The 15902-nt window shown below is 37.8% G+C and overlaps 1 protein-coding gene across 1 annotated transcript; it reads left to right on the forward strand.

Moving 5' to 3' along the window:
- Window positions 1-13039: 13039 nt before the first annotated feature.
- On the forward strand, window positions 13040-15778 carry LOC133874808 (3-ketoacyl-CoA synthase 11-like). The gene is made up of 2 exons (XM_062312671.1): window positions 13040-14027; window positions 14796-15778. The coding sequence occupies exons 1-2, from the start codon at window positions 13239-13241 to the stop codon at window positions 15582-15584; spliced, it is 1578 nt and encodes a 525-aa protein (XP_062168655.1). The 5' UTR covers window positions 13040-13238; the 3' UTR covers window positions 15585-15778.
- Window positions 15779-15902: the final 124 nt, after the last annotated feature.

Genomic DNA, 15902 nt, shown 5'->3' on the forward strand with positions numbered 1-15902 from the left:
GAGACAAACTTAAATTTTATGAAATAATTTTCAAGAGTAATTTTAAATAAACCTTTTTGTTTATTTCTTTAGACCTTCCAAGGAAGGAGGCTGAGCCGACTGTGATGCATGTGTTCTACGTTCTATGCTAACAGAGTAATGCTCCATAAAATTTGGTTAGTCGTACGTATCTGAAAATGCAAAAGGAAGGAGCATGCTTGCTGTCAGGGGCGGAACTTGCATAATTGCGTTTGGAGTTTGGGGTTAAAACTAAAAAATAAAAATATTTGAGAGGTAAAATTTTAATTTTAAAAGAATAAAAAGAGTATTTTCTTTTAAAAAAAAAAAAAAAATTGAAAATGCAAGAGTTTGCATGTTTGATAATGAATTTGCAAAGTTTCTTTTGTTTTTAGTTTTAAAAAGAATTTTGATGTGATATAAAAGTGAGAAGTGCTTTTTAGTGGCATCCAGTTTAAAAAATTGTTTGATCGTATTTTAAAAGAAACAAATATTAAACATGCTTATTTTAAGAAAACACAAATGTAGAGTTGATTTCTTATAAAAAATTTAAAAGTAATGCTACATACTGCACAACTATCACATAAAGCTGACGTGACAAGGTTTAGTAGCCTTTGGATTATCCGTTGTTTTAAAAAAAATATATATATCCAATGGCTACTAGACCTTGCTATGTAAACTTTGTGGGATATTTATAGAATATTTATGTGGTATATAACATTTTCAATTTATTTATTTATTTTTTAAGAGAGGGATCGTATGGCCACCCTCAGTGGAGGACAGGTCACCCCTAACCTGTTGTGGTGGTCGCACAGCCACCTCTTACTAGGACAAAGGTGGTCGTGTGGCCATCCCTCTCCTCCACTGAAGATAGCCATATGTTTTTTTTTTTTTTTGTAAGTTTTTTAATTTTTTAAGCAATAAGTTAGCATTTACCCCTACAAAAATTAAGCAACATTTTGTCAAAGATATTTCTGTAAGGTGTGAAATCTTTTCTAAAAATGATTTTGTATTTTGAATTATTTATTAATAATTTTGAGAAAAGTGTCTTTTATTTGAAAACATAAATGGTTTCCAAATATAGCTAGCCTAAAACACACATATTCTAAATGTTCTTTTCTTCTTCTTCTTCTTCTTTTTATTTTTTATTTTTATTATTTTAATAGATGCAATGTTCTTTTCTTATTAATGAACAATAGTGTATGCTAATTAACTATATGGCCGGGTATGTACTATGTAGCAAGAAACTTTTGAAATTAAAAAATTGATAGCAACAACTGTTTATCTTGAAATGAAAGAAAAGTGATGTCTATATATACCAAACTATATCTTTAGTGTTAGATATCTTATATTCTTCTTTATTATATTTCTTTGTGGGGTTTATTCATGTTATCTTATAATATTTTATAGGGATAAATGCAAATCAGTCCTTATGGTTAGCCTAAATTGTAAATCGCTCCATGCGGTATAAAAAATAATTGAGTAGTCATCGGGGACCCCGATTCAGGGTAGACCAAAATAATAATTTAGTCCATGCAATCAAATTCAGTCAAAACATTTGACGGATTCCATTGTGCCATGTCATAACTAATAGAATAATGACACGTGTCACTCTTTTTTAAAAAATAAAAAAATTTAAAAAATCAATAAATTAAAAACTTAAAAAACTAAATTTTTTTTTTTTAAAAAAAAAAAAAAAGACAGGGTGTGGCCTGCGAGCCACTCCCGAGGTGGTTGGGTGTCATGAGGCCGCTATGTTTTATGTTTTAATCTTAGGGAAAGATATATATATCGGCAGAAGCATAGCAAAATAGAACTGTTAATCAAAGAAATGATACCTTTCCAAATCATGGACATACAACACAGATTCGTCACCATGTAGCCTGAATAGCATTCATAAGAGAATTAACAATGGCATCTATCTTATATATGGCTCTTCATATGCATGCACATTACAAAGTGGAAGTGATGGCACCCATGCACGTTGTTGGGGAATTATTATTCCCCACTCGGGTAGTGCACGTGTCGGATTATATGCTCTGTCGAGAATGACCACTCGGATGTATGCTTGGTCGGGAATGACCAAGGACTCGGATATGTGGTTGGTCAGGATTATGTGACATGTCAGTAATGACCACTCGGATTATATGCTTGGTCGGGGATGTATGCTTGGTCGGGAATGACCAAGGACTCGGATATGTGGTTGGTCGAGATTATGTGCCATGTCGGTAATGACCACTCGGATTATATGCTTGGTCGGGGATGTATGCTTGGTCGAGAGTGACCAAGGTCTCGGGAACATATGGTTGGTCGGGGATGTATGCTTGGTCGGGAGTGACCAAGGTCTCGGGGACATATGGTTGGTCGGGAGTCACCAGGATCCTTAGAATTTATTAGGATCTTAGTACTGGTCAAATCAGGTCAGAAATCAGCATGTTGCACCATGCCTAATATCTTCACACCTTACTTGTCACTGTTCACACTGTACAATAACAAGACTTTTGCTATGCATCAACAGTAAAAAAAGGAGTCTATATATATGCCTATCAACTAAGAGGTATAAAATCTATCTAAGATGATCACCCTCTCTTACTCTCCCTACTAACTTGGGCGTCGGAGGAGGCACCACCGGCCAACCCTCGGCGGGTCTTTCCCTTGTTGCAGGTTACAGGCGAAGAGGCGAATCGGAGGCTGCCACGTCATCATGACAAAAATCGTATCAACACACGTACACCTTAATTTGGATGGATTGAAAACTCTAATTATTTGAGATCAAGGTTTAGATGAGAGTCATCATTCAAAGAAAACCCATTGGTAAACTCTTCCCCATGCCATGGATTCCGGCCGGAATCCAATCCAGCAGCAGGGAATTAAGTTTGCAATGATAGTCCACAAACCATGTATCGTAAAGAGCACCAAATGAACTAAAGACACGAAAGGGATCCAAAAAATAAGAAGTGAACTTGCCATGATGCTCCCATATCCATGCCAAATGAACAGTTAGTATGAACCAAGTCTATGCTTTGATTCTATTGAAACAAGAATTATAAGAACTGAAGAATTATAAAGATGATTTGCGTAAATTAAATTTATTATTGTTAATGTAAAAGTAGAAGAGACGTGTAACGTTCAGATATATTCTTTTTCTATTAACAGAGTCTTATATACAATCAAATTATCGAGGAAAAACGTAACAAAAAAGGCTTTAACGTGTGGACGTAAGTCATAGGCCGAATCACCTTAAATCTCTATGCCTTGCTTTCATACTTTGATTTCTTTAAATTATTAAGCGTTCTTATAGATTCTAGCTAAGACCGCCTGAACATCATGCATGACGATAGTAAGACAAAATATTGCCCATCACTTGGCTTGTAGAAAACAAAAAATCCCATTGCATTAGATATGAATATATAATCACCTTAATAATATAATTAGTTGACTACTATCTGTTCCAAATCATCAAACACTCAATTACCGCGCCACCTACCGTGATTGAGATTCTCATTTACGTAAATTCCTTAATTGATTCATAGAATTTGTGTATAAATGTTGATGTACGCAAGTAAACAATCAAATCATCAAGTAGATCGAGTACTTGATCTTCTTGCCTCTTCCATTCTCTATCTCTGACCTTTATAGACTAACATATGCCAAATAAAACGCAGCAAATAATTAACACTCTGAACCTTTAGGAATTATAAGAGTAAGTACGAATTCGAGCACCCATACTAGTGTTTTCTTCTAATTTTTTTTTTCTCAAAAACAGGCTGTAGGATTTCGTAGAATGGCTTGGACAAAACTTGTTACCAACTCCGGCCAAAAATATCCCCAATTTATTTATTTCTGTTGGGAAATGGGCCACCAACTCGGCCCACATGATCAATATAACCCAGTACGTACTGCTTGGTCCCATTGAGGTATCGAGGCCCCAGCCCCATGCCCGGTCTTTCAAGGCCGATCGCTGATTTGGGTACAACTTCACTTACCATACGAGCTCTATATCATTGATATTCTCAAAAAAAAAAAAAAACATGCTAACTTAAACATCGGAATGTCTTCTTTGATTCCTGCCAAAGAGCAGTATGAGTAGTGCAAGAACAGGTCCGTCTCAATCTTGTTGTTCCCCAAATTGTTGAATGTTGAGTAGTAAGTACACCTGTGGATCTTGGTGGGAGAAGTGTCCCAAAAATTGCACCAACATTTACTATTGAAACTGGGGAAAGGGGAAAGCTCCAAAAAGTCCCCAATTACTTATGGAGCATGTTAACCCAGAAATCTATCCAAATAAAATTGATTGGTAAGACTAAAGCATCAATCAGTAAGGACAAACAACAAAAAGTAGTTTAGGTTTCCCACAAAATTGGCGATACCCAATAAAAGAAACAAAGCAAATAGGCTTTCGTGTGTCGCGTAATTTCTTGTCTACCATTTCCTAAATCTTAAAAAATGTTTTCTTGCACGCTGCTGAATCGCCAAATCGGTGATCGATATTCTATTCTATTGTTTTTGAGGGCATGCATGTGAGTTGTGACGATATCCAATATCCAACATCCAATCGACCGTTCGTACGTGTCGGCCGGGTTCGAACAAAAACAAAACACGAATGACGAACCGGATCGGATGAGTCGGTGTGAGATTGTTGGAGATTTGGTTGGAAGTTTACGCATTTAAAGAGAGGAATGGTTGGGAGTCTGTTGAATGAAACGTATCGTGGAAATGCAAAAGCCTCAAGCCTAACGCATCCCTTATTTTGACCCTCTTTAGTCTTTAATGGTGATTGGTGGATGACTTGATTGAAAGGTCAAAGCCAGCAATAACTTTTTTCCATACCTGTCACCAGCCAAGCCCCAAGGCCCCCAATCCATCACAGCGCAGCCATGAGCCAGTCATGTTAGTTTCCATACTCTCCGTTCACACGTCGGTTCGGATATTCCAGAAATTCCAAGGCCCCCACATGCCTTTTTCTTCTTTCAAGTTTATCCAACATTAAGAGAGAGAGAGAGAGAGAGAGAGAGAGAGGGAGAGGGAGAGACTATAAATTATAATTAATCTGAATTCGCCTAACTTGACGACTTATTTATGGGTATTTCATATATAAACAACAAACTAATTACTAATTAGGATAGATATATTGAAGTACTGCTTAATTAGCATAAAAATAAAATTAAAATAGCTACTGAAACAGCCTACTCAAAAAATTCAAAAACAGACGAGTTTTCTTTTATATGGATTCTCTCATATTAGTTATTTAAATTACTAAAAATTTAAACGTACAATTAATTGTTGTGAATCTATTCCTTGTATTTTGTCTTTGTAGCTTCTCTCTTTTCTAGAATTTGGCTTCATTCGGGGTATACTCCTGTGCTACATACTGTGGTTCTTTTTTGAACTCCCCCATGTACAGAAATTTTTTACAAATTAATTTGTAGGAAATTTTTTACAACCCACATATAAGATTGACATGTGAAAATCACATGTTGTTTTAATAGCATGTTTTTTTCACATGCTTTTTTAATAGCATTAATAATAATAAAAATAAAAAAAAAAAAAAAAAAAACATGTGTTTATCACATGTTTGAAGGACATGTCATATTTATATGTGAGTTGTAGAAAATTTCCAACAAACCGGTTTGTAAGAAATTTCAGTTCTCGCCCACTATCACTAACTAAAGGCAACAACGTACACCTTTGTATGTTTCAGGGTGGGGCTATCCTTCCTCCTGCTAATCCGGTTATTTCCAAACTAGCTCAATGAACTCTCTCTCTCTCTCTCTCTCTCTCTCTCTCTCTCTCTCTCTCTCTCTCTCTCTCACACACACACACACACACACACACACACACACATATATCTGTTTCTCAATGAATTCTCAATGACATAATTTTAAGCTACCACTTATTATTAAGGTTACCCTTTTCTTACCTTTCTTCAATAGGCTATAATTGTAAAATTTCAGATAAAACTACAATTACCGCATCAATTTACCAATTAATTTGTAGTATCCTATTAATATTTTAATTGGCTTAATGTGCCCTACCGTCTTTGAGAATGCAAAATGAGAGCATTGCACCCCTTTATTAGATCGGTAGAGCACATTAAACCCATTAAAAGATTGGGGAGCCATTGCAAATGGAGTGGTAGATTGATGGGGATAAGTGTAATTTCTCTATAATTTTAAGATGCAAGAAAAGAAAACCATCTTCACTATCTATTTAGTAGGGACTTTACCTAAATTCTTATTATGCTACATGCTATAACTTGATAGAATATTAGAAGTTAGATGATTATTGGTGATACGAAATACTAAAGTACGATTCGAGCTCGTTAAGGTCCACTAGTCCTCGGGTCCCTGGGCCCAAGGCTCAGGGATGTTCCCAGTCCCTCAATAAGAGTCCCACGATCCCACGAGGGTATCGCAACCGAGGGGCCCAGCACTAGCAGAACGAGCCAAGCATCCCACGAGCTTCAGGTTGACTGAGGGTAGGAAATAAACTAACAGACTACACACTCCAAGGGAATGCGGACTACCAAACCCTTGAAAGTATAAGGCTTTCAAGGAGCCTGATGGACCAACGATTCCCCTACTGGCAATTGGTTGCCAGAGGGCGCTCCCTAGAATGGACAAGGGGCCATACACCCTCGGTGCCCTAGGGTCCTACCTGAAGGCCCTCGAGCCGATGCTAACATAATCAAGGGGCTGCATGACCGACATGGTCCATATATGGGAATCCGGCCACATATGAAAAACTACCACACCCATTGATTTCCTGCCTATTTTGGACTTGGAACCTAGAAGAAAATATCTACCCCATAAGGTAGGAGATCAACAAGGAAGACCTGGGAGGAAATATCTTCACCATGATCCACTGCCTTTCATATCAGACCATTGACCTCTAGTACCGTCTCGATCTGACCTACTTATCGTATTGGTTGTAGCCTTATAAAGGAAGACGAAGGCCCTAAGTCTAAGGTATGCATACAATTTACCACTCTTTCTCTTAGCCTATTACCCTTCACCAAATTGCCCTACTGACTTAGGCATCAAAGTGTCCACCATCAACTTCTTTCAATAGCTATTTTCATTGTCTTTGCAGGTTCACTAGGTAAGGTTCCGGAGGTGCGATCAACTGTATAAACAGTTTGGCGCCGTCTGTGAAAATGTAAAGATTCAAATCGTTACTATACAAAATACCCATGTTGTGAACCCGATCACAACACATCACAGCAGAAGCTGTTAGGTCCCCCAGGACCAACAATTAGCAACATTGGAGGAGCAGCTACAAACCCTTGCCCAAAATATGGCCTAAGTTCAACAGCAAAATGACAAACTTAAGCAATGTCTAGAGCGGCCACAAAATATCTCCACCCACGAGGGAGAGCGACATCAGACCCATCCTCAAGAGGAGGAGGCGGAGGGTGAGGATCGGCATATATAGCCATACCATGGAGAGGGAAGAGGCACATAGAGAGCTCGAGAGAGATGAAGCCCATGGGTAGGATGTCCACGTCGACGCACGTTACAAGGACCTCTACGAAAAGCTTGACTCCATGGCAAAGGCAATTAACGGTGAAAGAAGCTCGACATTCAAGAACCTACTAGAATTCCAAAGGGACTAATTTTACCTTCACTACCAAGGTAGTGGAATTCCCTTTGCCCCCAAGAACACATAAAGACCTACACATTGGTCGGTTCATTTAAAAACCTTGAAAAGCAGTTTCTATCATTATTTATCAATGGGAGAAGGAGGAGGAGAAAAAATCGGCTACATGCCTACTCCCCCTGAAGTAGAGGGCAAAAAAGTCCTTAAAGGATTCCATGGGGTTGTTCAATAAAGAGAAATTGATGGTGGATGACCAATACGAGAGGATGGTCTTAGCGACCTTACTTGGGGGAATTCTGCCACAAAGCCCCATGATGAAGAAGGTTGCAATGCGAACTACCACTTTGCTCCAACATTTTATGGATAAAGTCTATGAACACATTGATATCGAAGATACCACACATGCATTCAACTAGAAGAGCATCTGAGCAAGCAGGGCCTGCTTAGAAGGAAAGATAAAAGGATGTCCCTCGGTGAGGCAGGCCCCCAGCTTCCAACCCTTAACCTAGGAGGGTAGATAACTAGCCTAGGCTCCAACTACGCCGACTGGAGCCTGCCTACCCAGGGCAGACTGGCTACACACATATGAACACATCGATGATCGAAGTTTTGATGTAGATCTAAAACAATAATAAAATACTCAGATGGCCACCGAGGATGGTGTTTCCTCTGGAGTCCAGACTGAGGGACAAGTATTGTCGCTTCCACCGGGACCATGGGCATGACACAGAAGAATGCCACAAACTCCGTAACCAGTTGGAAAAACTTATTTAGAGGGTGCGCTCTTGACATTTGTGAAGCGGGCTCAACGACCGCGAGAGCCTTCGGGGAAACTGAGGACAGAGGGCGAACCAAGAAGAACCCAAGACAACCCAACAAGCAGCTCGTGTTGGGGAAATCCACACCATTTCTAGATTCGCCTCTAGCACCTCAAGAAAGCATTACATGCAATGTGGTTGCATTGAGAAAGTAAATGCCTTGCGGAGTCCTCCTAAGACCCTAAAGCGGGTGCAGGAGCTGATAACTTTCACTGAGGAGGATGTGGCCGAGGTATAGCACCCCCATGATGATGTAATGGTGGTGGCCACTTACACAACCCAAATAATTTTGATTGATAACGGCTGTAACACCATATATAATTACTTGGCAATTATTTAATATAAATATCATATCACAAATCACCAAAAAAAAAAACTTTTATATATTTTTAAACTATTCAAGTTTTGAAATTTCCCTAAAATTTATATACATTTACACCCATGTGAAAATGGTTGACAAAAGATGTTGAAAGGGGTTTTAAAATTTAGAAATCTCCATTAATTGAATGTGTTAGGTTTTATAATTAGCTTATTTGTTGTCCAAAACTTTATTTTATATTTTTGAAATTTGGGTAGCGTGTTCTTAGGCCTGCAATTGAAGGATCTTGAAGAAAATGCTGAAAAAAGAAGAAGAAGAAGAGCACAAAATTGAGTGCCTGGACAGGACAAAAGGTGTTCGGATAGTGTTTGTGAAAGAAAATGGCCGTCCCTTGAGGAGTCCAAATGAACTAGCGAACAAGCTAGTTTGGCCTAAATGATGTCCAAACGAGACATTAATATGTCTGGATGGCAAGTGTTCCAGAAACATCATGTTTGCAGGGATGTCTGAATGTCGTTGTAGATAGTGCAAATTGGGGCCGAGTGTGTCCGGACTTCGTAAGGTACATCCGAACGACAGATTCGATAAGGATTAGTAAACCCTAGCTGCGTCCAAATGCCCTACTTATTCGTATAGACACCGCCACACAGTTTACACAGATTACTATTTAAAGCATGTTTTATGTCAATTGTACACATCTCTTAGTCATACCATTTTCAGAGCCTCTGTAGGAGTTTTGAGAGACCTATCCTAAGAGCTTGGTATGTTACTATACAAGCCTCTTGAGTGTTGAGTCCAAGAAGTCTTGTGTGTGGAGATACTTAGAAGTTTATTCAAGCCAATATGATGTCACTGCACAACTAAAGCTACAACAGTAGTCTATCAGTGGGGATCGGTAAAGAGTTTGCTCGGTGAAGAATCGCCAATTGGGAGTAGGAGTAGAGACTCCTGAAGAGCGTGTCATCCTACAGATGGTCTTGGTAAATTTACAGGGATATAAGTTTTACTATTGCATGTAGTTAGTTCTTCATTGATTGAGTAGAATCATGGATTTTGCTGTACTAGGGAGGTTTTTTCTTGGTACAAGGTTTTCCTCTTTGTCAACAAAAATTGGCGGTGTATGTTTATTTTTGTTGGTTTGTTTGCAGTAGTTTATATTTTGCAATATTATCACTACTATGTGTTTATTTATTCTATTATTTGTTTGTGGTATAAAGTTTAAGAGTTGTATTCAACTCTTTTTCTTTTTTTCCTATTTCAATTGGTATCAAAGTCGGTACACACTATGTAGGAAAATCTTAATTTTTTCATGTGATCCTTGACCCTTGTTATTATCGATTCACTCCTAGGTTGTGAATTGTCTAATGAGGACAATGAGGTTTCCTCGGTGGGTGGGAATTATCCCTCAGTATTTTATGATACTGTCTTTGTAGGAGACAATCTCATTGAGTTTTGGTTAACTCTTGGTAAAAGAGTTTTTTTTTTTTTAACAAAAAAAAAAAAAAAAAAAACTCGAGGAGCTTGAATGGGATCATGGTCGCTTAAACCATGAGTTGGAGAATTTGATTAAGGTCAATCATGCTATGCGAGCCAAAAACAACTGGTTGATTGATAAAGTTAAACGTCTCATGATAAAATATGGTGACATTGGTAATTCCTCTGATGAAGAGGTTGAACCTTTGCATTTTAAAAAGTTCAAGAAGTTCGTTAAATTCAACGAGGTTCTAAGAACCCTAAGGTTGATGTTTCAAAGATAATTCCTTAGGAGACAACCTAAGTAAGAGATGCACTCCCAAGCATCTGTTAATATGAAAATGAATCCTTAAGTACAAAATTTGTTAATTTGACTAATGTTTTTTGATCCATTACGAATAGAAACTCTAAACTTGTTAATGAGATTGATTGTTTGGTTGGCTCTCAACATGATGTGCAACATGAATCTAGTGTTAAACTAGATAAAATTTTGAGTTTTCAAAAATTCTACGGGGATAAGTGTGGAGTTGATTTTGAAAAAGAAGCACCAACTTCACAAAACCCACCTAATTCACAAGGGATGACTGTGTTTGTGCCTCCTATTATTGCTAAGGAATCTAGTCCTAGTTTGAGTTTTAGGAAACCAGACAAAGAGAAGGGAATCTTCGGCCTCGTTTGGTTTGTGGATTAGACCCCTAAAATGGAATAACTATTCATACAGAATATTCATTACTTTATTTGGTAAAAGTTTATTTCCTTACAAAAAGAAATAACTATTCTTAAAAAAATAGACTACATTTTCTAGATGAGTGGTGTCCATAGAAAGATTATGTGCATGCCTAGAGGAGTGGCTGCCACTCACCCCATGAGGGGGAGACGTATGGGACTTACCTAGTTTAGGTGTCTCCTCCCGTGTCTAGAGTTATATTTTTACATAATCACCATTTAAAATATATATATATATATATATATATATATATATATATATATATATATATATATATATATATTTCAAGTTCACTACTAAGTCCAACACATCTTCTGACAAAGAAACATATTCAAAGTCACGTTTGATTGCCATAAAAATGTCACAGAGCAAGTAAGCCTTGCTCAATTTGGTACACACAAGTAAAGTTAAAAGTTTTATTAACTAATCACCCCCACCCCTCCCATTTTCCCATTTTCCTTTATATTAAGAGTGTTTTCTTCGTTATTAATTTCTATCATAATTATTAATTAAAGGGATATTGTGATAAAATCTTACAACCTGTCTAAAAAAATAAAAAAGCTCCATAGATTTTGAGACTTAATAGGATAAATTTAAGTAGAACCTTGTTTATATATATATTAAATTAAATAAATAATTTTTAATATAATTTGTTACAATAATTTGAACCTTAATTAAAGAGAATTGACTAGCCAACCTCTTTAATTATCATAATTAAGGCCTTAAAAGTTCAATAAAGAAACTTGATTATACACATCTACTATTATTTGGAATTTTATTCCCTTAATTAAGAATGAGCCGCCCCTGCAGTGTGAATCCAACTATTTTTTCCCGCTTTGAACAGACTCATAAGGGGAGACGGGGAGTGTGGGGACAGAGACTGAAGAATGAGTACTTGTACATGCATGTATTGAAGCCATCCAACTCCAAACAACACTTTAAATGATATCTATTGACCTTTTGCTCCCATCAATGCCACCACCTTCCGAACCGTCCCTTCTCAATCGACTTAATTCTTACTCTTCTTTTTTAATTAATTAGCGTTGGTTCAGTAGCTTTAAGAAAATTCTTAAAGTGGATGGCCATATAATAGGGTAAGAAAGAGTTTGATTCCCCCTAAATGGGAATCCTTGATCCTATTAGAGCACTAGCTAGGAGTTGCTTTCCTTTTAAACTTTTTTTCAATTTAGAGAACCAAATCCCTTTTTGATTTTCTATTTAACTGGACTCGACAATAGCTTCTTCTATCATTTAAATAGTCTTTAAATTAAATGTTAGAAGAAATTAAGATAAATCATTTAAATATTGCTTCAAATAAATGCTATAGGAATTAATTAATGAGATAGGAAATTGAAATTTTTTTATATTAAAATTATGTTAAGGAAATCATTTTTGCTTCTCTAAATGTAGGATACAATTTTTGGTTCCCTTAATGTTTCTTTAGTTTAGGAAACAACAAATAAATCTAATTTAATGAATTTTTTAAAAAATTTCCCGACATATAAAAAAGGGAATGAATTTTATGTAAGATGCGTTTTAGGTCTCGATCACTGATGCCCTATGAAACTAAGTTAAATGATGACTCAATCGGACTTAAACGGGCGCATGCAATTCCTACCATGCATCTAGACATCTCATGTGCGACTCCCTGCTTGTGCACAAAGTAATATTAAAAATGACATCACGTACGTTACCGTCGTTACGTATACCATTACATACAGTAAAATAAAATATTGTCTTCAGTTTGAAGTTTGTCGCTGCAAATATTGCAATCCAATTGAATTCTAATTATTTACTTTTTACGACTTTATGAGTTATGAGAGCATAGTCCACTATTCAACCTCATCTGGGGGTTACCGGCCGGGGTACCGTAATACTAAATGAGGAGGGTATATATCCTAGAAGTGGCAAAGTAGCAATTAATTGGTGGAATTAGGTCAAATGTATGGAGCCTATTCTCCTGGTTGGCATATTCAATGCCCCCGCGGGTTAACAATCAAAAGTTCGTTGGGGTAGTTGTATCCTCCCTCCCTCCCTCTCTCTCTCTCTCTCTCTCTCTCTCTCTCTCTCTCTCTCTTCGTGCCCTTTAAATCTCGTTCCAAGCTCGTGCATCATTTGCAAAGCATTACTCACATGCATAGCACATGATAGATATTAGATTTCCTCTAAAATTCTGATTTGGGTTTTGCTTTTCGTATCCAAGTCTTCAACCTAAACGACATAGCTTTTGTCTCTTGGGTATATTGCCGTATTGCTCATCCTTTGTCCAAAAGCTTGTTTTACTTGTTGTTTTGATCGGCTAGCTATGGCGGACGGGAGGAAACAGTCCCCGGAAACCGAGTCGATTTCGGTTGAAACTCCGCCGGAGAGAAGGGAAACCAAAGCTAACCTTCCTAACTTTCTCTTATCTGTTAGACTCAAATACGTGAAGCTTGGGTACCACGTCTTAATCTCCAACGCCATGTACCTCTTGCTCGTGCCGCTTCTCGGCATGGCTTCAGCTCATCTTTCAACATTCACCGTCACAGATTTCGTCCAGCTATGGCAAACGCTACAGTTTGATCTCGTTTCGGTGACTCTATGCTTGAGCCTGATGGTTTTCCTGGCCACCCTTTACTTCACGAGCCGCCCGAGAAAAGTTTACTTGGTGAACTTCGCGTGTTACAAACCGGAGAAGGAGCGAATGTGCACTCGGGAGATTTTCATGGAAAGATCGGGCCTGACGGGGAGTTTCTCCGACGAAAACTTGGCCTTTCAAAAGAAGATTGTAGAGAGGTCGGGGTTGGGGCAGAAGACGTACTTGCCGGAGGCCGTCTTGCGAGTCCCTCCGAACCCGTGCATGGCGGAGGCAAGGAAGGAGGCTGAGACTGTGATGTTCGGCGCCATCGATGAGCTGTTGGGAAAGACTGGAGTGAAGGCTAAGGATATAGGGATTCTTGTGGTGAACTGTAGCTTGTTCAATCCAACCCCGTCCCTCTCCGCCATGATTGTGAATCATTACAACCTCAGAGGAAACATTTTAAGCTATAATCTTGGTGGTATGGGTTGCAGTGCTGGCCTCATTTCCATAGACCTTGCTAAGCAGCTATTACAGGTTGGTCACATTACTTTTTCTTTTTTTTTTCTTTTTCTCATCTTTAAAACAAACAAATTATGGACTATTTAACAAGCTGTCATACTTATCTATAAAATAATGATAATAATAATAATAATAATAATAATAATAAAACTGTCATACTTAGAATGATATTGTAGTAAAAATTAACTATTAATTAACAAAAAGTTTGTAAAAGAAAAAATTAATAATTAATTTTAATTGCCACAACATAATATTCTCCTTATATTAAATTTTTATTTTCTTATTTTTTAAAATTACTATTAGATATATAGAGACTATATGAGATATATAACATATACTCCACAAATCTAATGAACTTTTTTAAAAATAGAATGATGAAAGAAAAAAAATGAATCATACGACAATCGTTACTCTTTTGTTAATTGTCGTGTGGATGTTTAATTGCCACATGTCTAGCTGGTCTGGGGTCTACATTTCCAGCTGTTTTGTTGTGGCCTGTTAAATGATGTTACGTCGGCAAAACATTAAACAGCTAGCCTCCCACCTCCAACCCTACCCGCCCAATAAATGCTCCAGCCTACGGCTAAATTGATTTCCACCCCTGAAAGATAAATGCAATTAAATTCCTCTTTTATACTTTTCAAGTGTCTATTCTCTAACTATAAATCGTAAAAAAAGAATAAAAAAAATGAAAGAAAAAAAAAATTATAGTAAAAAGTTGATGTGACAACGGCTAGATAAATATGGTTAACCTAACTTTTTACCACTTAATTTATTTACTAGGTGCACCCAAACTCATATGCCCTAGTGGTGAGCATGGAGAACATCACTCTCAACTGGTACTTCGGCAACGACCGCTCAATGCTTGTCTCAAACTGTCTCTTCCGCATGGGTGGGGCGGCCATCCTCCTATCGAACCGATCCTCTGACCGCCGCCGCTCAAAGTATCAGCTCATCCACACCGTGCGCACCCACAAGGGTGCCGATGACAAGTGCTACAACTGTGTGTTACAAAGAGAGGACGACAACAAAAAAATCGGGGTCGCGCTGTCGAAGGACCTAATGGCAGTCGCCGGAGAAGCCCTCAAAACAAACATTACCACGCTCGGGCCAATAGTGCTTCCCATGTCTGAACAACTACTATTTTTCGCAACTTTGGTGGGAAGAAAAATCCTCAAGATGAAGATAAAACCCTATATTCCAGATTTTAAGCTGGCTTTCGAACACTTTTGCATTCACGCAGGAGGGAGAGCAGTGCTGGATGAGCTAGAGAAGAACCTTGAGCTCACTGATTGGCATATGGAGCCCTCTAGAATGACTCTTAATAGGTTTGGAAACACTTCTAGCAGCTCTTTGTGGTATGAATTGGCTTACACTGAGGCCAAAGGGAGGATCAGGAAGGGTGATCGGACGTGGCAGATTGCTTTCGGTTCTGGATTCAAGTGTAACAGTGCTGTATGGCGTGCACTCAAGACCATCGATCCAGCTAAGGAGAAGAATCCTTGGATGGATGAAATTCACGAGTTTCCAGTTCATGTGCCAAAAATCGTATCCATCAATGTTAATTCTTGAAATTTCTTGCTAGCGCCAGTCCGGTCCCTAAGTTTTTCATGTTGGCTGAATTATTATTATTGTTTTTTTTTTTTTTTCTGGTAAGACTGTCTTGGTTAAGAGTATGTGATTTATACCCAAAATCTGTTGCATAAATATTGAATGGCTCTTATAGTTTTCATGTCTTAATGAAATCCTTCTATTTTTAATACCTATATACCTGCAAATCTGACTTGTTGATTAATTAGTGGCGCCCACTCGTCAACCATTCACGGGCCTCATTTGATTTGCGGAATGACTATTCCATTAGGAAAATGAATAGTCATTCCTAGGAATAGA

This window comes from Alnus glutinosa, chromosome 1 (genome assembly GCF_958979055.1).
Source record: "Alnus glutinosa chromosome 1, dhAlnGlut1.1, whole genome shotgun sequence".
NCBI classification, from domain to species: Eukaryota; Viridiplantae; Streptophyta; class Magnoliopsida; order Fagales; family Betulaceae; genus Alnus; species Alnus glutinosa.

Bases quoted from the DNA above. Each gene is read 5' to 3' on its own strand.
- LOC133874808 (XM_062312671.1), top strand. From the start codon at position 13,239: ATGGCGGACGGGAGGAAACAGTCCCCGGAAACCGAGTCGATTTCGGTT. The intron at 14,028-14,795 runs GTTGGTCACATT...TTTATTTACTAG, and splicing joins TTGCTAAGCAGCTATTACAG to GTGCACCCAAACTCATATGC.